Source organism: Gekko japonicus, unplaced genomic scaffold (genome assembly GCF_001447785.1).
Source record: "Gekko japonicus isolate JY-2015 unplaced genomic scaffold, Gekko_japonicus_V1.1 scaffold1433, whole genome shotgun sequence".
NCBI classification, from domain to species: domain Eukaryota; kingdom Metazoa; phylum Chordata; class Lepidosauria; order Squamata; family Gekkonidae; genus Gekko; species Gekko japonicus.
In genome coordinates, this window is record NW_015168090.1 from 798,656 (window position 1) to 826,310 (window position 27,655).

General features: G+C 42.2%; 1 protein-coding gene across 1 annotated transcript in view; it reads right to left on the bottom strand.

Annotated features, from left to right (window-relative positions):
• FAM65B (family with sequence similarity 65 member B) overlaps positions 1-27,655 on the bottom strand; it is a 114,575-nt gene that overhangs the window by 23,721 nt on the left and 63,199 nt on the right. Inside the window, exons 4-11 of the mRNA XM_015414727.1 lie at positions 27,036-27,114; positions 25,494-25,517; positions 24,808-24,861; positions 14,810-14,959; positions 13,305-13,368; positions 6,925-6,968; positions 4,784-4,909; positions 2,044-2,192 (exon numbers count right to left, since the gene is read on the bottom strand). Of these exons, the coding sequence (XP_015270213.1) occupies positions 2,044-2,192; positions 4,784-4,909; positions 6,925-6,968; positions 13,305-13,368; positions 14,810-14,959; positions 24,808-24,861; positions 25,494-25,517; positions 27,036-27,114 (690 nt within the window). The remainder of the gene's footprint in view (positions 1-2,043; positions 2,193-4,783; positions 4,910-6,924; positions 6,969-13,304; positions 13,369-14,809; positions 14,960-24,807; positions 24,862-25,493; positions 25,518-27,035; positions 27,115-27,655) is intronic.

The window sequence follows — 27,655 nt, forward strand, 5'->3', positions numbered from 1 at the left end:
TAAATAAATAAAAGGGATTTTTGACTCCCAAAAACTTATACACTGGAAGTCTTGGTGGTTTTTAAGGTGCTACTGCTTGAATCTTGCTCATTCACATTAATGTATCTTTGCACCCTGACTTCAAATAGTTAAGGTGCCCATGCTGGGACATCACCAAAAGGGAGTCCGTTCCATCTTGGTGCACTACAGCAGGGAAGGGGGGAGAAAGTCCAAGAATGAGAGCCCAACAACTAACTAGGGTTGTGCCTGTCATGAACAAATTCCAGCCAGTTTGGTGTAGTGGTTAAGTGTGCGGACTCTAATCTGGGAGAACCGGGTTTGATTCCCGACTCCTCCACTTGCACCTGCTGGATGACCTTGGGTAAGCCATAGTTCTGGCACAGCTCTTCTTGAAAAAGAGCAGTTTCTGTCAGAGCTCTCTCAGCCCCACCTACCTCACAGGGTGTCTGTTGTGGGGAGGGGAAGGGAAAGGAGTTTGTAAGCCGCTCTGAGACTCCTTTGGGTAGTGAAGGGCGGGGTATAAATCCAATCTCTTCTTCTCTTCTTGTTCATAATATGAGAACTGCTCAGTGTGTGCAGCTTGATCACCACAACAGCCATGTGGAACATAAAGGAGGAGTGTGAAAATGGGAATGGAAATTTCTTACCACATCCCAGAGTAGGGGCACAGAAAAAAGTTACAGAGGTGTGGGTCAGAAAGCCAACCATCAGTTGCTCTTTGAATTCAAACACAGTGTTCTAATTTCCCCAGTGGAAAATTTCTCCACTGCATCCCACAGGCTTGTGATTGGGATGCAACAGGGAAATTTGTGTGTGTGTGTGTGGTCAGAACATTGTCCCATTCAGGTGTCTGAAGTGATGGCATATACATTTTCTAAATGAACACTGGCTCACAGCTCTACACACACACCCCCGACCCAACAGTTATGGACCATAATGGATCCATATTACATCACAGAACAGCCCACTGAGCTCCAGCAAAGAGCCATGAATGCCCACATGACTGAATCGTGCATCTCTGGCATATGACTGTAGTTAAATTATTTGAGTTGATCATCTCTAGCTATCAAACACAAAAAGTGTTTATTTTAAAGCATGACCAGCCTTAGGAATAAACTGAGAGAGCTAGTGAAGATGGTAGCAGTAAGAGCTCTTCTCTATTCTTGCCCAAATCTAGGGCTTTTCTTCTGAGCTGGGGAGGGGGAGTTCCATTATATCGGTTATTCATCCATTTAAGGAATCCGCCACTGAGTCTCAAATGGAAAACATCTTGTTTTGGATGAGATCATTGCACAGCAGTATTGGAAGCCATCTTCTGACACTCATGAGTTCCTGCAAATAGCCTGGCATTTACTGTTCGAGAAGTTTGCAATCCAATCTTTTATTTTATATCAAGACCATTTTAGGTATATGAAAAGGACAGTCTCTCTGTCGTGTACATTGTATGACAGAGTTCAATGGAAGAGGATCTTATTAAACCTTCCAGTTTAATACAAACATTTGAGCTCTGCACAGATATGGCAAAGTCTAGACCTCTTGTACTACGCTGCCTTCTGACTCCATTGTTAACCATTTTTTCCCCTCTGTGTCCAACTGAAGACAATATTTTGTGCACTTTAGGAGAGGGGCAGCAGCTCAGTGGCAGAGCATCTGCTTTACATGCAGAAGGACTTAGGTTTGGTCCCTAGCACCACCAGTTAAAAGGATGAGGCAGGAGATGATGTGAAAGACCTTTTCCTGAGACCTTAGTCAGAACAGACAATACATGATACTTTGCCACCTTTAAGACTACTGGATTTACGATGGCATAAGCTTTTGTGGACTAGAGGCAACTCCATGAGGTGAACATCTTAAGCTGCCGTCTACTGAGATGTTCACCTCATGAAGTTGCCTCTAGTCCACAAAAGCTTATGCCATAATAAATCCAGTAGTCTTTAAGGTGCCAAAGACTTCTTTTTGGTTTTTTTATTGTAACAGGCGAACACAACAAGCTTTCTTTGATTTGAAATGACAATGACACACCAAAAGAATTACTTTACTTACTGCCAAGTTATTTCCAGGTTCAGCTTTATTGTACCAAGGTCATTAATGTCCACAGCGACAACCTGAGGCTGAGCAGCAAACAAACCTTTTGTTTCACAGGTAACGCTTCCCACCAGAAGGTGAGTAGCGAGGCCTTTAACTTCTGTGACCTGTAAAAAAAAAAAAAAGAATGAGTGTTAATAATTAGGAATGGAATAATTATATCCTAAAGGTATGGTTCAGAAGTTGGCTCAGAGGTAGTCGTTCTTGCTACATGGCAACATCACACCTTTTTGAAGTGGAAGCATAAATCAGCACTTGCACTTGAATCTCATGTATAAATGTAAGAAAAAATGCTGGAAAGGCAATGCTTCCCCCATTTCTACCATTCCACAAAATGTGCGAAACAGAATTATTCATGATGACATCTTTAGAAAGTGTGCAGAAATTTTAGGCGGTTCTATTGCATTGTTTATTGTATGTATTATATTGTTTTAATGCATTGTTTTCTAAAATTCTGTAATCCATCTTGAGTGTCGGTGCTAAAGGAATAAAGGGAGTATACAAGACGAAAATAAATAAAATTGTCTTGTCTATTATGTTGACTGGGAAGAAGCCAGTTTGGATTGGGACATTGCTCCCTTTGGGACAGAAGCACGGTTGATTTCAGTATGTCTTTTTAAAAATGGTATGTACCTATTTTTCAGCCCGCAGGGTAATCTTGCTTTCCTCCTTCTCTCAGATAGAAGGAAAGTTTGATCTCCTTCTCCTCCCCTCTTCAATAAATTGAAAAGGCATATATAATGACAAGTTTTATGTGTTTGCACATCAACTGTGCCGTTGTGTTCTCATGTAGCATTTGGGCTATAAAATAGCTTAAGACTTGGCACAAAACTAGACAAGGCACTGCAGATTCACCATCAGCTTGCCAGACATTCTGGTTTCTTATTCACTGATGAACTTGCAAATTAAACAGACCATTATCATTCTGAGTGCACCAGGGCAAGGAAATTTATGCATTATAAAGATGTGGAAGAAATAAATTGCATATTTGAACTTCAGCAGAAACCATAAGACAGTCTCTCAGCAATAGTCTTGTAACTCAGAAATTCTATGATTAGCCAGCCTGTTTTGCTTCATAGTTGGCATTTTCTGTAAATCTAACAAGTCTAAATCACCACCTCCAACTAAGAATAATTCACTTGGTATTAATTTTAAATCACTAACACCACTGTTTAACATCTCTTTAGAAATACAAGTTTGGATCTTAAAAAGTACGGAGTCATTCTACATGTGCAACAGGTCTTACTGGGCTTCTCTTCCCACTACTGTCACTGTACTGTGCACATTCCTCCACTACAGCATCCAACACAGTGTTGACATTGCAACTAGAAGCAAAAACTGGACCATCAAATGAGAATGTGGGTATGATCTAGCTTTCCACATGAGGTTCTCTGGATTCTCGCCATAATAAGTCAAGCAGTGAGGATGAAAGTGAGGTTGTGCTGCATTTGAGATGTTCGTAAAGTTGGACATCTCACTGAAATTGCCTTATACCCCAGGGACTGGCTTCATATGAATGCTGAATGATCATCTGAACTTTCATAATTTTATTTACTCAAAAGCTGATCAGGACTTTGTGTTGACTTGCTCAACTGAAAAAACAGTCTGAGATTATGCAAAAGTTCTGTTGTGATGTTTCATCTGTGAACATCTCTCATTCATACATTCAAGTTGCCTTTGGATGCTACAGGAAGCTAGGCATACTCCTGGAAAGCATTCACTGGATTTGTTTGGCTAACCTCTAAGCAATACATTTAAAAAAACAAAACACTGCAGGAAACTGAGACAGGCCATTTCTATTAACTGATGGGACCCACACAGCCTCCTGTGATTTGAGGGGAACCAGGTTTATTTAAACTATAAACTTTCCCCTCAGTTACCAGGTGTTCTAAAGGTAGTGAGTGTATATGCTTTGGGTTTGCTCCTGTGGGGTAAGTTTTGTGGTTTACGAGCAGAACATGGAGGTTACTGAGGCAGGGACTGTATATTAACCACAAAGAAGATTTGTTTATTTACAGTCTGGTCCACAAAGAAGATTTGTTTATTTACAGACTGGAACAGATCCCAGGAACAGATCAGCAGCACAGGACTCCAGACAGACAAAGGAGAAACCTAACTGAGGCACATTAATTTAGAGAGCAGTTTACATTTTCTTTAAGACTTTTAAGCATAAACAGGCTTTTACCGATTTGCCACTAAGCTGGATCCTAACACACATACAGGATTCCACCCACACCAGCCTGCTCTTTCCCAAGAATCAGACTAAATGGCACAAGGTCTGCTCATTGCCAGAGACAGGCCTACTCTCAGAAGTAGGTTGAAACCACTCTGCCACACTACCAAGCAGAGCTGCCCTTCACTCTGTCTGCTCTTTTCCTGAGCCAGACCTGAGCTCTCACTGCTCTCTCCCTGAGGCAGAAATGGGCTCAACTCCCCACTTCTCCCAACATTCCATCCCCTTTCTCAAAGGTAATTGGATGCTGGAACAGCACTCCCACAGGCTCACGTGAGTGGCTGTTTCCCCCTTCAGGGGTGGGACAGCCTTCTGTCTGTCACAGAAACCTAGAGGCACACCTAAAAATAAGAACTGTTCATATATTTATTTTGGGAAATCTGGGCAGCATTGCCTATCACCCATTGACTGACTATATGGACACGTTTTAGAACTGTGCGGTTAGAAAAACTTTTGTATTGCTACCTTAATGGAGATCAGCCCAACAATAAGGGGTAGGAAGACCATTTCTTCTCCATCCCAGCTTTGCTTGCCGTTGACTTCGATTTTGCCTTTCAGCTTCCACCTCTGTCGGCCATACCGCATGAAAATCTGTGGGGGGAGGGAAAGAAGTTGTCTCGCATTTATTTATGTACTTCATTTATAGCCCACCTTTCTTGCTGAAACTCAAGACAGATTACAAAATATAAAAAGCAATTTGATTGGACATCATAAGACATAGAATAAACTATGCTAAAAAGGATAAAGTTTACAAAACCATAAAACAATGCAAACAAGAAAAAACCCTGTGTTCTCATAGCCCACATATTTGTCCTGTCCCCCCCCCCGCATACACTCATTCTCTACAGAAAGAATAATAAGCAATCTAACAGATGACAATTGGTACCCTATATATACATGAGATACTACAAATGCTGATAAGGTGCCCTGTGTTTTCCTGGCTGCCTTCTTGTAAGCCTTATTATTTGTAATCTTTTGCAGAACTAGTGGAATAACTTCGCACCACATAGTACCTAAATACTGGAATCATGCTCCCTGCTCATACCTATGCCTCATGGCATTCTCATGCATATCCCTTCAAAGGAAGGGAGCAGGAATCCTGTAATGGCTGGTGTGCGAGGCTGGCTTTGGAAGGCCAGCCAATCAGGTAAGGCAATTGAAGAAGAAGAAGAAGAGGAGGAGGAGGAGGAGATTGGATTTATACTCCGTCCTTCACTACCCAAAGGAGTCTCAGGGTGGCTTACAAACTTCTTTCCCTTCCCCTCCCCACAACAGACACCCTATGAGGTAGGTGGGGCTGAGAGAGCTCTGACAGAAACTGCCCTTTTTCAAGAACAGCTGTGCCAGAACTATGGCTTGCCCAAGGTCATCCAGCAGGTGCAAGTGGAGGAGTCGGGAATCAAACCCAGTTCTCCCAGATTAGAGTCCATTACACTACACTAAATATAACTAAACTAAATATAATGTAAAAAGCAGCCCCAGGTCTGATCTGCAGGATATCACCTTTGTGACACAAAACAAGAAAGAAAGAAAGAAAGAAAGAAAGCCTCCCATTTGATATAAGGCAGTGTGAGATTATCCAGTTGCATGTCTTAGGGGGAGGGTTTAGATCACCTGGTCATTAATTTGGCTACTAAGGCTCTAACACTGATGAGAAGACACAGGGTTTAGCAGTAAGCACCCTGAGGCACCTGTCAAGTGAACAGTAGTTTGTCTAAAACAATCCCTTAAGGCCGACCAGCCCCAGGGGATTGGTGAAGGGAGTCTTTTGGAGCAGGGGAACATCAGTGAACTTTAAGGCCACCCAACCTGCATGAAGGGCATGCTGCTTTGTACCTCTCAGCACATAGATTGGAAGGCTTTGTTTTGTGCCAAGGGCAAATTTGCTCAGTGCTCAAAACCACAGGAGATTTAAATCTCGGCTACTGAGAATGGGGATTAAAGTTATTAGTTGGGCCTTGTTGCTGCAGATCCTCCATTAATAAAGCTGACTCTGGTTTCATCTAACACTGGAATTCCATGTATTCATTTTGGAGTTCTGTGGGCAATGAGGGGAATGTCTACTTTTAGGAGACTTTACTTTTTTGTTTAGGGATGTGGGGCAAGTGTGTAAAGCTGGGATTTTAGCATAAATCATATGTTTCTAAGCAACACCACTACATGAACATAGATGCACATTGTAATTGAGCCAAGGACAATAATTATATATTGGATTTCAGCCATTCTAGTTGTTGATGAAGTTACATCTCTGGCTTTGAAAGCAAAAGGCTTGACTTGCCCTGTTCTAAATGATCTGCTCTAGTCAGCCTGTCCTAGTTGGATAGCGGAACCACAAGGAGAAGAAAATGTATGCCAAGAACAAAATATTGAGACAGGCTGACACTCTTCCAAAACAAAGTTAAAGAAACATCTGTTGTTATCTTGCTAGTCATCAATCAACTCCCTGGGACCAGTCTTTATGTGGGAAAGGTTTTGAGTGCATTCATCCATAAATAAAGAATAGTGGGAATCTTTCTTGCTGTACAGGAGATGAGTACAAGAAGAAATGCCATGTGTAAGCCTTTGAACTTGATGGACAATGACTTTTTAAAAACAAGGTTACTCACCTCATACTGGTCTCCAGGACAAAGTCGAGCAAAGCCAGCTAAGCCTAGACACCAAAAACATATAAGATCCACTTCAGAAGAATTGATTATACCTTTTCCCCCTTGTTTTAGTGACTGTATTCCTAGAACCTGATCGCCAACATTACACAACATTGCCAAAGAACTTATGCTACTGGGAGAATGACTTGGATACCACCCTGCATCTTTTTCTCATCGTTGGGTAAGATGCAGGATGTCCCAACCAGTTCTTTCATCTGCTTTGTCTCAGAAAATGTCAAGGGTGGATACTTGATTTATGTTCTGTACCTAGAGTTGATGAGATGCATGAGAAGAATATTGGGACAGGATAGTCAAGGGATTAAATTCCTTTGGATTCTAAATGGCAGGATTTGACTTCTTACCAGAACCCTAGGCCTCTCACTGCAGCTATCCAAGACAAAATCCTGACTCCAACCAGTTTATGAAAACTGCCTTTCTTTTTTCCTAGGGGCTTCATTGTTCCAATGAGTCACAGTTCTACTTGTGAGGGGAAACGCTCTATTCCTTTCTGCAGCACCCTTTACCACACTGAAGTGGAATTCTCATTCATGGGTGTCAGAGCATACCTGTGGCTCTAGCCTGGAGTACATACGTTTTAGATGTTAATGAGGCATAATAAGAAAAGCACAGAGAAAGTCCAGATTAAAATGAAAATGAGTGAGAGTTCCATCTGCAACATCAGTGTCTCTATATACACTGGGAACCCCTATCCCCAAAGTCTGTGTACACTAATAGATTCTTATCAAGAGAATAATTTTATCTTCATCTAAGCCAGGGGTCCTCAAACTACGGCCCGCGGGCCACATGCTGCCAATTGAGAACATTTATCCGGCCCGCCGGGGTTTTTTGCTGCCGCTTCCTGCTCTAGACCTGCTTAGCTGCCTGTCCTCTTCTCAGTTCCGCGCCGCGGCTTTGTGGAGGAGAAGGGGGGGTGGGATGGTTGGCTAGTTCCGCCCCCACCCCTGGCCCAACCGAGAGCTACTTCCGGCTGGGTCAGGGACTGTTCATTCTCCTCCTCTCCAGCCGAGTCGCGTGGTGGTGGAGGAGGGAACGGCCCCAGCATGTGCGATTTCTGCTGCACGCGCGCAAAGGAGGGACAGAGGAAGGCTGGGCGGGCTTGCTGAGGGGGGGCAACATAGTCCCGAGGCTTTGGCCTGCACTTCCCTCGCCTGCCAAACATTTAATTTCATTGTTCCGGGCTGCAAACGCCTCTTCGGGTGACAATGTGGGACTAGGAGGCACAAAAGAGCCCGCTGGACGTCGCCCGCAGGTAAGAGCGAAAAGTGCCCATTGTGTGTGGGGTCCCGTCCCGAACTTTGGCCGGCTGTTTGTACTTATGCAGAACCTAAGAAATTCTTTCAAAATACAGCCTTGTGACATAGCCTTGGTTTCCAGCACTTGCTTCTCTTTGGCAGCATAGTTCATTCATAGTTTTTTTAAAAAACTATAGTCCAGCCCGCCAATGGTCTGAGGGACAGTGAACTGGCCCCCTGTTTAAAAAGTTTGAGGACCCCTGATCTAAGCAAATACTTTTGGTCACAGAACATGGTCCCGAACTACAAGATATAGCCTCTCACAAAATATCTTCACATGATTATGGTTTAAGCTGCACTATCATAGTGACAGCATGGATTAGGGTTGCCAACCTCCAGGCAGGGCCTGGAAATCTCCTGGAATTACTACTATCCTCCAGATGACAGAGATCAGTTCCCCTGGAGAAAAAGTCTGCTTTGGAAGTCTGGCCTCTATGACATTCTACTCTGCTGAGGTCACTCCCTAAATGCCACCCTCCCTAAAGGCCACCTTCTCCTGGTTTCACCCCCCAAATCTCCTAACCCAGAGCTGGCAACCCTAACATACTGGTGAGTTACAATCAGTTTGCATTGCTAGAACAATCTCAGCAATACCATACGTAGCTTTTCACCCCCCAAGCAATGTTCCCTTTAAGCTGTGGAGTCTCGTGAGCAAAAATTCTACTTTGTGAGCTGCTGGCATCAAAGTTGTGAGCGAGTAATTTGGCTACCCCATAAATTAGTTTGCTCTGGAGCCATCATTCCTGAGCGTAGACAATAATAGGTGAGCTGGAGGCTAAAACACTGTGAGCTAGCTCACACTAACTCAGCTTAGAGGGAACACTGCCCCCAAGTACTATATTGTGATTACTGAATCAACATGGTAAAGTCTGTAGAGATGACAGCATCTCAGTTATATAGGTGCAGCGAGGAAAGCCAAATGTGTGAATTGGGGGATGTGCTTCTGCACAGCATGGCTATTTTCTACCTGTAGGGGGCAGCAGTCCCTCACAACCACCTTTAACGAAAGATTTCCATAAAGGAGTTCGGAGAATGTATTCACCTTCACAGTCCACGTAATAATTACTCTAATCTCACTAAGCACCTTTGAAGGGTCCATGAAATTAGTCTGAAGAAAGAAAGAATTAATTGGACAGGGCTGAAAGCATATACTGGTGACAACTTGAAGAACTGTCTCCTTATATATTGTCCACTCTCCTAGTTAAGATCCTTTCCCCAAGAAATACTTCCTGTACCTGCGCCTGCAGAGGTGAGGCAGATGGCAACCACAGCCACCAGTCGCACCTTACCTTTGGAACGCCCTTCTCCCTGAGGTTTGCCTGGTGCCTTTTTTACTGTTCTTTAGGCACCAGACCGAAATGTTTCTTTTTACCCAGGCTTTAGTTAGACTGTTCCATTTTTTAAAAAAATCTTTTTCTTCTGGCCTGCATCTAATGGCTGTTTTGTGGCTATCACGCTTAATGCTGTTTTTAGATTCATGTTGGTTGTTTTTATGATTTTATTGCATTGTTTTATTTTGTGAGATGCCACAGGCCTGTGGAGAGGTGGCATCATTTTTTTTAAATTAAAAAAAATATCATTTATTCCTACAACTAGGAACTTCACAATTTCATCTATTAGCATGCAACAACCAGCCACTCCATGTTTTAAACTGATGCATAATTATTCTTTTCTTTTTCTACCCTGCATCCCGCCACGTCCCCAAGGACCTCAGAGCAGCGTTTCAGCCTCTCAACAATCTTTTGAGGTCTGTGCGTCTGAGAAGCAGGGACTTGCTCAAAGCTACATAGTGAACTTCACAGTTGTGCAGGGATTTCAACGGCAATTCATCTGAGCTTAAAAATGAACGCTAGCTAGAGGGGACAGAGGTTTCTCCCTTGTCTCATAAGCTTTCGAAGAAGGCAGCAGAGAATGTTTTTTCACAGTACACAATACATATGGGAGTAAGCCCCACTGAACAGACTCAAGTGGTATTCGGATTAGACCGGCTTCAGATTGCTCTTTAAGGTAACTCTCATACTGAGAGCAAAAATGATATAGTGCTAACATGTAAGGTGGAAATTACTGCAGGGGCAAACTGGGTTTCAGTGATGACTGCAAACACAGCCCCAATATTTAGAGTTTAACTAACGACAGTGTCAATGGACTGCAGTAACACAATTTCAACCAGTACTGCACAGAACAACCTTGTACTCACACAGGGGTCCTGAGCATCAGATATTCTGTTTCAATCAAGAGAGATTTGTCACAGGAATTCTGTGTCACTTCCAGAGACAGAGCTCAGATCTCCCAAGTGCTGGTATTCTAAATTCACAGGAACTGATTTCCTTTCCACTGTCATATAATATTTGTTAAAGCCACCAGTATACTAAGGGTTGGCCTAATATATTTTGACACAGCTGTGGCCAGTAGCTCTATTCCTGTTGCCAAGAGGAACTCTTGCCTTGCCTATGAAAGTAAATCTCCAATTCTGCCGTCCTCCCACTCTGCTCCTAAGGTAGAAGAACAAAGCAGGCCTCTGCAGGGCTCATATTACCTCCCACGTCCTTATTTATTTATTATTTATAAATAATTTACATTTACTAGCACTCTGCTGCTGGCTCCATCTCTCTTTTGATGCCTCAGTATGCCAACTTGTTCTCTGCTGCCCACACAGCTGACAGCTACTGTAAATATATATATACCTCCAAGCAAATAGAAGCAGGAGTGAAAAAAAATGTGAGCCAGTGAAAATGGGGACTTCTGAATACATCCCCACAGACCAAAATTGTCCTTTCTCCATCCTAGTGCAGAGCGGCTGCAGGGGGTATTTTAGCCCAATGAAAGTATAATTGTAAGGCTAGAGTTTCATAACTTTGAAACTTCTTACCATAAGCTGCTATGATTACAGCTTCAGCTTCTCAAATTACTGGACAGCACAAGAACCCTACATCAGTTCCTGCGTGTGTGTGTGTGTGTGTGTGTGTAAAGTGCCATCAGGTCACAGCCGACTTATGGTGACTCGGTAGGGTTTTCAAGGCAAGGGACCAATGGAGGTGGTTTGCCATTGCCTTCCTCTGCATAGCGACCCTGGATTCCTTGGTGGTCTTCCATTGAAATATTAACCAGGCTGACCCTGCTTAGCTTCCAAGATGTGACGAGATCAGGGCTAGTCTGGGCTATCCTACCCTACCCTGGGAAGGGTAGGGTTGCCGGATCCTATCTGGCAGCCAGCGATGGGGCTACTTGCAATTTCTTGCTTTCGAACTGCTAGGTTGGCAGGAGCTGAGGCCAGAGGTGGGGGCTCACTCCATCACGCAGCACCACTACCAACCTTCCAGCCTGCAGTTCAGCGTCTTAACCACTTGAGCCACCACAGTTCCTGAGGCTGCACTAGGTTTAACCCAATTAAAGGGAAATCTTAGGAAATTGTGCTAACACAGGGGAAGACTAACTTTTCAGGCCTCAGGATAAGATTCAGGGACACTTCTTGTGCAGAACTTCTGCATGTGCAGAAGCTTCACCCCAGGGCTGAAACTGCAACAATGGCTACTTACAACTTCAGTTTGGGTTGGGGCAGGAGGAGGCCATGTCCCAGCACTGCTGCCAAAGAACAAGATGATCTCTGTCTTCTGCGGGTACTATGAGCCCTGAGTGCAGTTACTATGCTGTGTCCTCTGAAGAGCAACGCGTCTTAAAACTAATTCACACTGCGAGCACTGCGAGGCTTGGATATTTTAGTTTGCCGGCAGCAAAATGGAAATGCATGTCTGCGAAGGGAGGAGCAGTCGCTTTCTGTTTGCAGTAGCCAGATTTATTCAAATTCAAAGATGCTGGGCTCAAAAAAGCCTGAAACAGAATGACATACCTCTAGGAATCTGGCTACCTTAATGGAGGATTAAGATGCCAGTGCTACCCACCTCCACTGATGTAAACTATGATGACATTGCTATTTATAAACACATGTTCATGTGGTTTACAAAGAACTTAATACCTCGAAGGAGTTCTACATCACACTGATATGGCATGTGTGTGTGTGTGTGTTGTGTGTGAGTGTGAAGCACATGTGGAAAGCAGTTCTCAGTGATTCATTACTGATTCACCATTGTTCTCAAAAAGTACAAGATTCTTTATGAAACAGGTGTCTTTGTTCCACTCAGACATATTAATTTGATGGGTCGGATCAACACTGACTAAAACAGGAAAGCTCTAAGTTGGAAAATATATTATGTGTCGATTGACTTCTAGATACATTTTTAAAGACAGCTGTCTCTTATGTTTAACTTTGATAAAGTCTGGGAAATAATTCAGCATTCAAAATCCCAGGCTATGACAGAGGAGTAAACTGAGGAAGACCCTCAATTGGCTTGCTATAGCAGGTTAGCATCCAGGCTGACTTTTTCTCTATTCTTTCTCCAGGCGTTTCACCTGGATGGGGCCAGAAGCATGAATCCTCAGGTGTGAGATGAAAGCCAAGAACTGAAGGGTTCCTGGCTCTTAGCCCTGAGCTCACAGCCTAGCAACTGTGAAAATAGCTTTCCGAATCTGGACCTGCCCAGATTTGTTTGTTTCTAATTCAGAAGCTCTACCCCCCTCTGTTTATAAGCTGCTTTGGATCCCTTTGTGATAAAAGTGGTCTAAAGATGTTGAAATTAAATAAATAAATAAATAAATAAAGACGGTTAATCCATTAAGGACATATGAAATTATAGACAAAAGTTGCAGCATCCACTTATTATGCCAGTGCTTTTGCTTTGAGATGCAAGTGTGATATAATTTAACTACCCTACATCCCTTCAAAGCAACAGGAAGGACCTTTGGAGAGTGCACTGTAAACGCTTGATATTCCACGATACACAACTGGTTCTGTTCACTTTGGGAGCAAGGCAGAGAGAGGTTCTGAAGCTTTAATAACAAAAGGGGCAGACCTTTGGAGAGTGCACTGTAAACGCTTCTAAATCTAAATTGGTTCATGCTCTCAAGTCTTTCCAAAGCTCTTGATCTGCTTGCTTGTATAGGAAAAGGAAAGAGGAAAGACAAGCCAATTACCTTTCATCTTGATACAGAACTCCCCCATTAGATTCTCCAGCTCTCCTTCAATAGTACACATGTTCTGTGTGGGAAAACAGAAGAGTGATATATCCAAAGACTGTTAAATAAATATATCCAAAGACTGTTAAATAAAAGATGAATTATACCTGTTTCTGAGGCAACCTCAAACAATAGCCCACAGGAGAGGAAAAGGAAGGAACTCTAGGTCATGAGGCAATGGGTGATGGGATTGGACCCCTGAAACTTGACATTCAGTGTCCAGGGAGTCAGCAGTCCAACTGTCTCTCCTAATGTCCATTGAGTTAGGTTTATGTCTTCATGGAGTTGTGAAATACTGGAGCAAGCAAACATTTTTCTGCCTTTGGGATTCAGCCTAAAAATCTTTCCTTTGAAATCTCAAGCAAGACGTCTGGAAAGCTATCATTAATGGTGGCTTCTCAGTGCATTTATGCACTGTGAAATACTCAGTATCGCCCATGTCATATATACTGATGTGCTTGCCACATAGACTTCTGCTGTGGGCTGAGACCAGAGCAAGCTTCGGCCCTCTCAGTACTCCTGCTTTTGGTTTTCACTCCTCCAGCTGCTTCTCTCTACAATAACTTTCCGGCCAGCAGATCAACTCTCCTCTCCTTATTCCACTTAACCATCAGGAAAAGATTCCTACACCTCACTGCTCTGAAGTGATGATTGAAAAAATTTCAGTGGAACCCACAGGGGAGTTCTCTTACACTTTTTCAGCCACAGTGAGTGCCACAGAAATTTCTGTGACACTCATAGTTTGAACTAAAAATTGTTAGGCTAATCCAGGAGTCCCCATGGTACCCACCAACATGGTTCCTTGTGCCCGCCAAGTATTTTTAGAAAGTGGGTGGGCCCAGGTGGGGCTTTTGCCCAGCAAGACCTCTGATTGGCTGCACAGTTTTTTACAAATGTTGCATTGGCAGCAACTGCCACCATACCACAAAGATCTTTACAGTGTGATTGAAGGCCAGCTGCAGCAGCCATTTTGTGACTGGCTTTGACTCCTGCAGCAGCCATTTTGTGGCAGTGCCCACCACGCTGTGTTCAGATTTCCAAAGGTGCCTGGAGTCTCAAAAAGGTTGGGGATCCCTGGGCTAGCCAATCGTGTTTAGTGTGAGAAAAAAAATCAGACGTAGTGTCTTCAGTGTCGCTTAACAGGCTTTGCTTGAAGCCTGATGTTCCTCTGGAACTCTGTGTTCACAAGAGGATGGCCACATTATAGACAGTGGACTGCACGAAAGGTGCACACTGCAGTTCTTTAATTACTATCAGTATTCTATAGTGGCTGGTCGCTTGACCGTATTAATAAACTAACTAACTAATTACTATCAGTGATTATTAATTGGAGGGTATGGAATTCTGTCCTATAAAAATTCCATAATCTGTTTTCCGTCTGCAGTTGAGTCAGTGTTTCCACAATGACCAGTGGCAAAGTTAACCTTGCACGGAGTATGTTCAATAGATCGTTGCGTACGTACCTCTGTGTACTCTTTGTAGCTTTTGCTGATTTCCGACAAACTCTCCCGAGCTGCCTTGCTGGCAGGGGACAGCCCAAAGGCTTGCTTCATTTTGCTGGCACCATCACGGAGCCGTCTTTGGATACAGTAGGCTTCAAAGAGTTCATCCACCTGGTAGAAAAAAAACAGAGGCCTGGTTGAAATAAAAAATCAAAGATTACTCGAAGGAAGTTAAATGTCTTCTTTAGACAGATCTATGTGTAAACTACTTTAGGATTGATGCCATGTCTTTGTTCCGGAAACAATTCATTGCAGCAACAGCATTTTCTTTGCAAGCTGACTATGACAACAAAGGATTTGCCAGGCACTTCAGCCAGGCAGATTTCTAACTATTGTTGTCTGTATTTATCTGGGACCCATGATTGTCTGTTCTGAAGCCTTGAATTATTTCTCAGAACAAGGCAGAGCATTAGTATGCCATTGTGTTGTTCTGAAGAGGCTACTTCAGAGGATAGCAAAGGAGAACACTTAGGCTTCTAAATCAGGGCTTATGGGTCAGTGCTGGTAATCCTGATGATAATTTTTGCAGAACAGAGCACTCCACAGGCAGTGATCATGGCTAAGTCGGCCAGCTGAATAAAAACTAGACATCGAAACCCAAATCTTTTCCTCTCCTATCGTCATGAACTTCCAGGGACTTAGATTGCTGCTACCATTTTATTGTTTTTTTTTTTAATTTTAATGTGATTTTATTGTAACGGGTCTTTGACTCGATTTGTTGTGATCTGCCCTGTGCCCATTTGGGGAGGGCGGAATAAAAATCCCATAAACAAACAAACAAACAAACAAACAAATAAATAAAGCCATCCGTGGTGGTTTGTGGATAGAGCAGAATAGAAATCCCTGCGGATAGAAACCCCTGCTTTCTGTCCCCTTCCAAAGTTGCAAAAACAGCTGAGTGGCAGGGAGCTGCATGCTTTGCCCGCTCAGCTGTTTCACTTTAAAGGGACTGCATAAGACAGCCCGAAAAACAGCCGAGCAGCAGAGAGTGTCCCAGCTGCTTAGCTGTGTTTCAGGCTTTCTTGCGCACTCCCTTTAAATGTTAAAGGATTTGCACAAGACAGTCTGAAACAGCTGAGTGGCAGGAAGCAGGCCATTCCCCCTTGCTCAGCTGTTTTTTGTTTTTTTTTTACTTTCTGCAACCCCCACTGAAAGGGGCCACAGTCCCTTTCAACAGGGTTTGTGGTGCCATGAACCAAGAACCTGTTCAGTTTGTAAACGAACCTCCCAGTTCAGGGTTCACTTCAGAGTTCAGCCACGAACCATGAACCGACACAAACCACATTTTCCCAGTTCGTGCCCATCCCTACTTATGGGATAACCTAACTACAAAAGACAGTACTTAAGTGACAAGTGCTTCATGAGGGGTCCTGGTCCCATTTCCTATTCTGTTTTGGATTTTAAGAAGATCCAGAGCATCGAAACTAACTGCCAGTAAATACCTCTAATATTACTATTACAATACTTTATATCCCATACTCTTCTCAGCTGTGTCAGGGCCTTGGGAGTTCTATGAATGAGTAATGAAGAGTTTTTGCTTTTAAAAAGCAGGTGTCTGGGGATCCTGACTGGGACTAGGACCACAACACAAAGAGGAGAGGGAGTTAAGCCTTCCTCTCCAGGCTGTTTTCCTGATGTAAAATGGCCCTGAGGAGGTCCATGGGGCAAATAGCAGCTCTGTGGGACCATTTCACATCAGGAAAATGGTATTTGGGGGGGAGCCTTAATCCTACCTCCCCCATATTATGATCTTGATCCAAACTGGGGCCATGCATGCTGGCTTTTTAAAAGGAAAGAAAACCCTACTTCATTAACAGAACTCCCATCATTAAATTTAGTTTGGCCTGCAAGCTCTGAAGTTGGCTACAAACTACACATACATTAAAGCATAAATACACACTCAAAACCAGCTAATAACAATATTTTTAAATTATCATATAAAGTACAAATTTAGCAAAACGCTGGAATTAATACACAAGTCTCCATCTAAAGCCAAAAATCTAACAAGTTAAATATCAGACAAGAAGAGATCAGTCCAAAATCAGGATACCATAACCCGAAAGGCCAATTTTTCTCGTTACTGATCCCCTTAACCCAAATAAAGTTCCCCACTCTAGCTCGTTACTGATCCCCTTAACCCAAATAATCAAAGTATGGAACAAGACATCAGGTGAAAGATTTCATCATTGACAAGCTATGTTTGGGAGTAGAGATTGCTTTTCAGTACCTGGTTCAAAGCTGTTTAGCAACTAGCACTTTGTCTTGGTATAGAAAGTATGTAGACAACTGGTGCAGCTGCACAGACAGGTAAAAATATGGGCCCTTTCATTAAACCTAGTAGCAGTTTGGTTGTTGTATTTTGCACTAACTGAAACTTCCAGGCTGTTTATAGCCTTTCATCTAACTTGGCTGTGATCAGAACATGGTGGCCAAATCTCTTGTACAGTAAACAGGGCATGTATAGGTTGCATCCAAGTCTTTCATAAGCAGGTTGACGTTATGGAAGTAATTTCTGTTGGCTTACCATTCCACAAGTACAGTGTTCTATACAGCAGCAATTCCCAACATTTTTGGTATGGTGACCCACAAGACCAAATTTACATGGTATGACCCATCCAGGGCTGGCCCAAGGTTTTTGGTGCCTTAGGAAAACTATGATCTTGGCACCTATCTAGTTCAGCATTCCGTTTTCTGCAATGGCTGACCGGATGTTCTTGAAAACCACCATTACACAAGGAGTACAGTTGTCCCCACTAGGCGCCCCAACCAAGTGGCATTACGACATATGCAGCCTTTGACCACCCTCTCCTTCTCTTCTAACCCCCCCCCCAAGATTCTAAGAAACTCACTGTAGTAACCATTAGGACATGTTTTACTTCATCATCGGGTTGCCATTCCCCCAGTGGTGCCGGGGAAACCCCTGATTTTCGGGGCTTCAGCCTGCTGCTGGCCAGAGGAATGCCCCACCCCCAAACAGCGACATCACTGTGCAATGTCCCTGATGCAATGACATCACCCAGAAGTGACGCCATTGTGCCAGGGATGTTGCGTGAGGATGCTCTGGTATTTGGACAAAGTCTATAGTTTTGAGGCCAAAAAACCCATAGAGTTCGCCCAAATACCAGAGCGTTCCCCACGCAACATCCCTAGCATGATGACATTATTCCTGGGTGACTTCATTGCATTGGGGACGTCACACGATGTCCCCGCCCACCCCTGGAATGCCACCAAAGTTCCCCACTCTGGGCAAGGTAAGACCTTGCAACCTTACTTCAGAAGACACTGTTTCCAAGGTCAGATCTTGCTTTCCAAAATACAGAGGGAACAATGGAAAGGAGCGGGGCAACCATTAGGAAGGGCTGGCCTGAGACCCACTTTCAGAGGCTTTGCAACCCACAGGTTGGGAAATGCTGCTATATAGCAAAGTGAGCAGCAGCCAGAAGGGGGCACACAACATGTGTTGCCCTTCTTTCTTTGTATGAGGCTTGAACTTAATCCACTCATGCCATGGAAATGAGGATGATTCTTGCTGTAGCCCTAAGTGCCACAGGACACAGGGCTGGGAAGGAATACAGATGGTTACTGGGGGAATGAGAAGCCTAACAACACTTCCGTGAACTCACTCAGCTCAAAGAAGTATTGGATCTCACACAGTGTGGTTAAAATGGTAGGCCTGTATATGTAAAAGTTTATCTTTTCAATAGCGCAATGACACTTCATTAAAAAAGAAACAGTGGCAGCAGCCAAAAATGCAGTAGCCTTATTTTGGAAAGACACTAAAAGTCCTCAACAACATCATTGGCATGCTAAATTTTGGAAGTTCTGTATTTTGTATTAGAAATATAATCAATGTGTTAGAATACTATGAACTGCATCCGGGGAAGCCAATGATATTAACTCTATTAGACACAGAAAAAGCATTTGATAATATTAATTGGAATTACATGTTAAAAAAGTTTAAGGCCTGGGAATGTGGGAATAACTTTCTTACAATGATAATGGCCATATACAATACCCCAAATGCCAAAATTCTGGTTAATGGGGAGACCACTCAGAATATTCCCATTCAAAAAGACACTAGACAGGGTTGTCCCCTATCTCCCCTATTGTTTATCTTTACTATTGAGTCATTAGCTGAAAGGATAAGAAACAATGAAAGGATAAAAGGTTTGAAAGTAAGAGGTGAAACTTATAAACTACAAGCTTTTGCAGATGACCTGATTGTTATATTAGAAGATCCAGATTACTCTTTAAAGCACCTACTAGAAGATATTCAGGAATTTGGGAACTTTGCAGGCTTTAGAATCAATGTTCAAAAGACTAAAATCTTAGCTAAAAATTGCCCACAGGAAACGATTCTAAGAATAAAAGAGATATCCAAAATGGAAATTGTGGAGAAAGCGAAATATTTAGGAATATGGATTTCAAATAAAACATCGATGTTATATGATAATAATTACCTACAGCTCTTAAAAGACATAAAAGGGGATTTAAAGCACTGGGATAAAATACATCTTTATTGGGCAGGATTGCGACAGCTAAAATGAATATCTTGCCAAGATTCCTTTTTCTTGCACAGAACCTACCAATACTTAAAAATTATAAGTATTTTAAAGATTTGGAGAAAACTATAAATAACTTCATTTGGCAGTCAAAAAAACCGAGAATAAAAATTAAATACCTTCAGAACAGCAAAAAGAGAGGAGGTTTTGCATTGCCTAATTGGCAATTGTATTACTTCGCAGCTTCAATGGTATGGATTAAAGAATGGGCAGTGCTAGAAGACCTTAGAACATTGGCGTTAGAAGGATCAGATTTAGTAATGGGATGGCATGCGTACCTATGGTACAAGAAGGATAAAATACACTCTAATTTCCATACAAATATAATTAGAAGCTCTCTTATTAAAGTGTGGAACGCAATAAAATATAAAAACTATATGAAAATACCAATATGGATCTCTCCGATAGAGGCATTTGCTAAACCTTCACTTAAAGTAGGAAAAATTAATGAAAACTATGGTAAATTACTAAATAAACAGGCTGAATTGAATTCGGATGAGATATTATTGAAACATAATATAAAGTTATCCTGGTGGGGGAAAAACGTATTAAAAGCACCGTATAATGAAGATAAAAAAATAGGATTCTACACTAGTTTAAATGACTTTGACAAAATCTGGTTATCTTCCAGTGATAAGCTTATACAGAAACTCTATACCATGTTGATAGAGGATTTCTTACAAGAAGAAACTATAAAAACGTCAATGTTAGCATGGATAAAAGAGATTGGCCATCCAATAGAGGCAGAACAATGGACTAAAATATGGAATTATTTAAAATTTATGAGAGCTACCCGTATAAGGAAAACATTTATAAAATGTTATATAGGTGGCACTGGACCCCTGCCAAGGTAGCAAAGTGTTTTCCAAAAGCGTCCAATTTGTGTTGGAGATGTGGAAAAAATGTAGGAACGCACCTCCACATATGGTGGAGGTGTGACAAAATTCAGAAATTTTGGGGAAAAATTGCCAAAATATTTTTGGATGTCCTAAAAATCAATATCCCTTTAATACCAGAAATATGGTTACTTAATATGATACCGGACAAAATAAAAAACCATACACAAATAATTACATACTTCTTAACCGCAGCTAGAATATTGATAGCAAGGCGATGGAAATCTAAAAATATACCCTCAATAAGAGAACTCAAATACAAGATATTGGAGATAGCTGAAATGGACAAATTGACTATAATATTACAAAATAAGCCAGAGGAAGATTTTTGGAAGAGATGGGGAATAATATACGACTGGCTGAAAATGAAGAAGATAAATTTGGAGTGAAAGAATGCTAGTTAAAGATAATAATTGTTAAATTAGGAAGATGAACTTTATATTTGGAATAATGTGAATTCTAAATGGATTGGTTTTAGTTCCTTTGTTATTTGTGGAAACTGAAAAAGTATTAAAACTTTGGAAGTTCTATATAATGTCAAAAATAACAGAAAATGTAGATGGAAGAGATGTATACAAATCTTCATTAGATCATGCTATGATTTGGTTCCCTATTGTGAATTATTTAATTGATCAGGGTGAAATCCCTACTACAGTTAATGACTTAAACCTATGGTAAGATGTGAATGTCTCATTGATCTGAAAAATGTAACTTGATACTGTAACTTTGAAAATGTAATACTATTTTTAGCAACTCTAGCACTCTTTTCCTGTATACTCCAACTTACCTGTTTTGTTAATTGCTATTTTTCTTTGCATTTATTAATAGAATGTTATTTAAAAAAAACCAAAACCTTTTTTGAGATACATATATCTGTTAACATTCTTTTTATTGTTAAACCAGTTCTCAAAGTTCGGCACTAGTGGCAGATTCACAAATCAATTTAACAAGGCTTTAAGTGGTATGACCCTTGAAGGTCAGGCTGTCTGTCTCCATTCTAAAGAGCTACTATAAATAGTTGTCATTTGCTGTTTACTTCTGTTAACAAGAGTGGTGAATAACATTCTCGCTCTCTCCTGAGCACACACACCACAAACCCATCTGCTATGGTACAGACCTGTCATTTGCAACTATATTTCCTGTTTCCCTTGCTTTGTTTCCTGTTCAAAATTCAACTTCAGATTCAGCTGTCATAGAAAGATAGCATAAATATAATCGAAATCTTCTGTTGCTTTCCAATTTAAAAAATTATCTCATGTTTTTGCCTTATAAAACCTTGCCTCACATGAAGCTGGTGTTACAGAACAGAAAGCTGGTATATTGAACACTTTTATGTAAGGATTTAGCTCTGTACCAACTCACTCTTTAGAACACTGAAATCATTTTGTTCTGAGTAGGAGGGACTTGAACACAAAGTACACTACTGCACAAAATGTTGCTGGCAGGGAACATGTTATTTGGAATCTGTTTTCTTGGTGAATATTTGACGTGTGAGTTTGGGAATAATGAAAAAATGTCATGCCCTACTATAAGACCATTAAGTGAAGGTAGACAACAGATCTATATTGTTAGATACTGCTGCAGGGAAAAATCAAGTGCTACACTTGGGGACATGTGAAATGTAGGCAAAAACCTGCACGCCATTACTAGCATAGGGTGGCCTGGCCTTTAATGGCCACGCCTTCACTGACACTGGGCCATTTAATGTGTCTCTATGCACAAAGATTCCACCCATAAAAAAGACGGTATCATTATTTAAAGCAGGGGTCCCCAACCTTTTTGAGCCCACGGGCACCTGTGGAATTCTGACATGGCAATGGTGGGCTCAGCAACAAAGTTCTGTCACAAAATGGGGGCTGCAGGAGGCAGAGCCAGCCACAAAATGATTACACAGCTTAACTTCAGTCACACAGTGAAGATCCTTTTTATTTATTTGATTTATAAACCGCCCTACCCCAGAGAGCTCAGGGCGGTGTACATCATTATTAAACAAAAGGTAAAAATGAAACAGTTAATTAAATTACAATAAAATCAGGCAACATCAGCTAAACATCAATGGCGTATAATGTTGTTTCTTTCCCTCCAAAGGATGACTGTAGGCCAAACATGGTGAAGGCCATTTCTGTCCTCAACTATTAGCCTGGTGGAACAATTCTGTCTTGCATGCCCTGTGGAACTGTGCTAGGTCCCGCAGGTCACGGATGTCACCAAGTAGAGAGTTCTACCAGGCAGGAGCCAGGGCTGAGAAAACTTCAGCTCTAGTTGAAGACAGCCAGATGTCTTTTGGGCCAGGGATCACCAGTAGGTTTTGATGTTCTGAGCACAGGGCTCTGTGGGGGATGTACTGGGAGAGGTGGTCCTGCAGGTTGCAGGCATGTTAGCCCTAGTCCATTCAGGGCCTTAAAGGTCAAAAACAGAACCTTGAAGTGGATCCAGTACTCATCTTGGAGCCAATGCAGCTGGTGAAGGACTAATTGAATGTGTGCCATCACTGGGGTACCTGTGTGTGCCCACATCGCTGCATTTCCAGGTCAGCTTCAAGGGCAGTCCTACCCAGAGTGAGTTGCAGTAATCAAGCCTTGAGGTGACTGTTGTGTGGATCGCTGTGGCAAGGTCAGGGCTAGAGAGGAAGGGGGCCAGTTGCCTGACTTGGTGCAGCTGGAAGAACGCCAGCCTGGCAACCCTTGCAACCTGAGCCTCTATAGGTAATGAGGTGTCCAGCAGCACACCCAAGCTCTTAATGGTTGGTGCTGGTGTTAGTGGCACGCTACCCTCTGTAAGCCGCCCTGAGCCCGCTTGCGGGGAGGGCGGGGTAAAAATACTTAAATAAATAAATAAATGCTGGGAGTTGGCACCCCAACCTTGGGTCACCCCCACCCAGCCACAGGACCCCCATCTTTGTTGGATTCAGTCTCAGCCAGCTCTGTGTCAACCATCCAGTCATGGCCTCCAATCCCTCAGCCAAATTAGAAGGGGTGACAGCTGGCCAGTCATCCATCAGCAGGTACAGCTGGGTGTCATCAGCTTACTGGTGACAACCCAGCCCCAAACTCCGCACTGGACGAGAGGGCACATAAAGATGTTGAACAACATAGGAGAGAGGATCACCCCTTGGGGGACCCCATGCACCAGAGGGTGACGGGGTGACACCCTCTCTCCTAGCACCACCCTCTGTCTCCAATCCTAGAGAAATGAGGTAAGCCATTTCAAGGCTACCCCACGAACTCCTACATCAGCAAGGCGGTGAGCCAACAAACCATAGTCGACTGTGTTGAACGCTGCCATCAGATCTAATAGTAACAGCAGTGCTGACCCACCTCGTCCAGCTGTCTGCAGAGATCATCCGTGAGGGCTACCAAACACACCTCTGTTCCATGGCCAGGGCAGAAGCTGGACTGGAATGGGTCTAGGGCCGACGTGTTATCCAGGAAACTCTGGAGCTGCTCCACCACTGCTCTCACAATTACCTTGCTCAGAAATGAAACATTCGAGACTGGGCAGATTGGCCAGATCCAATGGATCTAAAGATGGCTTCTTCAAGAGGGGTGTTACCATGGTGGCAGCTGCTGCCAAAGTACCATTATAAAAAATATGTGCAACCAATCAGCTGTCCAACAGCCGGTCAATAGCCTTGCCCGGCGAAGCCCTACCTGGCCCCACCCACTTCCAAAAACCCTTGGTGGGCACCTGGCAAGGTGTTGGCAGGCACCACGCTGTGGACCCCTGATACAAACAAATCATTTCATAAACACTGGGAAAGACATAACAAAATGGCAGTCTCTTATGACTAAAACAGATGTCATAAGACCATGAATTGAATAGATCTTGCCACATACTTAGGATTTCATTGATTACTATGCTTCAAGTCAAGGAGTCACTCTTCTCCTTCAAGACAAATGGGCTAGCTCCACGGCAGATTTACCGCCCGGAAACAGAGCAAATGACAGGACAGAATGTGTCACTTTTTGTAAGCTGTGCCACACAGAGATTAGTGATGCATGCATGATTTTTGATGGACCCTCTCTCCAGCATATCTATCAAGGTGGGGGTACTTATTTATTCATTTACTTCATTTATAGTCTCACTGAGAGTCAAGGTATAAGTCAATACAGGCAACAGGCTCAGAAAACTAAGAAGCAATGTAGAAGGACTAGGACTACAGAGGTAACGCATATTCTTAGTATAGGGAAGATGTGCAAGTGTGCTTTTCCCAGATTGCTTGGAAGTGTAATTCCATTCCCCTACTCCTTTATAAACACACAAAGCTGCCCCCAATTACTGTGTCATGGCAACGCTGAGTATTTCCAGTAAATTCCTTCACAGGCTGAACTTTATCTTATTTTATGCCCCCCACAACAGTGCTTATATATCCTAAGCTAATTCTATTTGAAGAGATGCTTTGTGGGAATGTATTCTGCAGAATACAGAATAATACTAAAGAAGCTTCTGATAAATAGTTTAAGAACAAAGTGGGAGGCAAGATGAAAGGATAGTTGATTACCTTGCTGATGTGGAATTCCAACTTTCTCATATATCTTTCAATAGCTTTGATTTGCTATAAAAGAAATTAAAAATTACTAGAGTGAGAAGAATGACAACCATGATCAGCACAACCGATCTGCACATTCGTACAACTTGCTACCTAAACCACTTCATCCTTCAAAACACCATCTTTCCTTACAAGCACTTTGGATTTCAATCAAGTGTTTTTTTGTTTTTGGATATAAGAACAGTATAATAAACTTTAAATGTCATTCTACTGGCTAAAATAAATTAAAAAAACATTTGTGATTTTGTTTTTACAGACAAGGCCTTTAGGTTAATACAAGCAATTCATTTCCAGGCTTTGTTCAGTTCTCTCTAAACTAAAGTGATGTTGTGTTCTAAATATTGGGTATTTGTGTATTTACTGAGAGCAATACTGAGCTGCACTACATGGCAAAAGCCATGGGCCACAGTCTTCAAGCCACTTTTTGAAATCATTCTTCCAGCCAGAAAGTAGCTGCTGTAGATGGAATGATTTAAAGACTCAAGATCAACAGCCTGATCCCATACTCTTCTTTAACTCTGGCACAATTTCAGGCGGGTTGCCTAAGTTCACTGCACCTTAACCATATGCTCTGCTGCCAGAAGGGATTAAACTCTTATCTATTTATTGTGGTACAATGGACCAACAGGGCAACTTACCTTATCTAGATCATACAGCACCCCCTGTAATGAATGAATTGAAAAGATTAATTAGTATAGAAGACATTATTCCAAGGAAAGAAACATTATGTGGCTAGACACAGTACCAAAATCAAACGGTGCCAAAATGAAGCACAAATTAAGGTCCTACTGAATAAGTGCACATGAAATTATTATGCAAAATGGAAAAAAGCACAAATTAAGGTCCCACTGAATAAGTGCACATAAAATTATTATGCAAAACAGAAAAGTAACTATTTGGTCTGGGTAGAGAATAAAAGACTTCTTAATCTTGTTTTGATGACTCATGTTAGGTGAAAGCGGAACACAAAAAAATGCCTTAAATGGAGTCACACCATTGGTCTATCAGTGTCACAGTTGTCTGCTGAGACTGGCAGCAGCTCTCCAGGGCCTCAGGTAGAAGTATTTCACATCACCTACTACCTGCTCCTTTTAAAAGGAGATCTTAGGAACCTGGAATCTGCTGCTCTGCCTGCCTGTTTTCTCCTGGGTTATAATATAATGCCTTAACCTAGATAGCCTGAACCTGTCAGATTTCAGGAGCTAAGCAGGGTCAGCCCTGGTTAGCACTTGGATGGGAGACCTCCAAGGAAGTCTAAGGTTGCTCTGTAGAGGCAATCCACCTCTGAACGTCTCTTGCCTTGAAAACCTTGCAGGGTTGCCATACATTGGCTGCAACTTGACAGCATACACACACACACACACACACACACTTTCATTGCTACAGGGGTTTTAACCCATGTTACGGTGATCAGTGAGCAACTACAAAAAATTTAGTTTCCTTTTTTTATATTTATTTAGTAGAGCTGGATGGTAACATTTTAAAAAGTGAATGATCTCTCCTGTTTCATGTCCAACAGATTTCTCCTCACGTAGGAAAAATTATGACAGATTCACAAAGTTACTTTTTCTCCACTGTCAGTCACCCTTTGCAGCATGTATTGAAATGTGTTTGCCTTGATAGATCATGGAAGAAGACTAGAGAAATGGATGAGCAAGGTTTTGGTTCTTTCATCATCATCCTATGTCTGGCATAAATGGGCTTCCTATGAATAACATTGTGGAAGAACTGCCCAAGTATCCACACAAGACGATTACTATCAGAGATGGGGAGAAAATGTCAGAGTGGATCCGCTTTGAATAGACATGTGATGAGAAAACTGAACAGTACAAGATTAATGATGGGTGCTCCAGTATTGGTCAGGTATAGGTCATGCTAATTCTAATGTCCCTAAGTGAGACAGCATAATTCTGCTGGTGATTGTAACCCCACATTTCAGGGAAGAAGGACTGTTTGAAAAGACCCTCATATGAATATTCTCCTCAAATAAAAAATTTCTATCAGTCAGTAAATTCTTTACACAAGCACTCTTTTGAACAAATGTATGCAACCTGACAGTGTAATTTGTTTTCAATAGCATGATTCCAGCATCTCAGTCCTGCTTTAAATTCTGTCCATGAGCCACCAACTTAGTTAGAGAAACTCCAGTCCCTGCTCATGAGCTCTGTGATGAGACATACCAGGCGTGAGTTTCTTTTCATGTCCTTTAGCTGAGCAGTCAACTTATCCAGCTCTGTCTGATGCACTTCTAGATATTCACTGTAAACATAAACCAAAAACAGAAGCATCAGGTCTGTTACATTTCAGTATTTAAGTGCTGGTTTCTGATCTCTGTAAAAGGCAAAATCTGTTTCCCAAAATATTGTGCTTGCCACAAATTATGTGAGCAAGTAAATGAGTTTAATGAAGCCATGGCTAGAACCAAATTCTCCCCAATGTGCCATCTTCTTCTCTTCTAAATCAGATAATAAAAGTACCAATTATATTACATTATGAAACTGAAAACAAAATAATATGAATATAGATACTGGTAAGGTGTATGACAGTGTCATAGATGCAACGAACATGAAATTGAGCAAACTTCAGAGGACGGCGGAAGACAGGAAGGCCTGGCGTGATCTGGTCCATGGGGTTGCGAAGAGTCGGACTCGACTGTGCGACTGAACAACAACAAAAGGTGTACGAAAAAGGATGCAACTTCGGGATGCATGAATGAAGCATCATTTTGTTAATATTCAAATAGCCAATTTATTTATTTGAACTAAAAAGGTAAAGGTAAAGGTTCCCTTGCTCGAAAGCC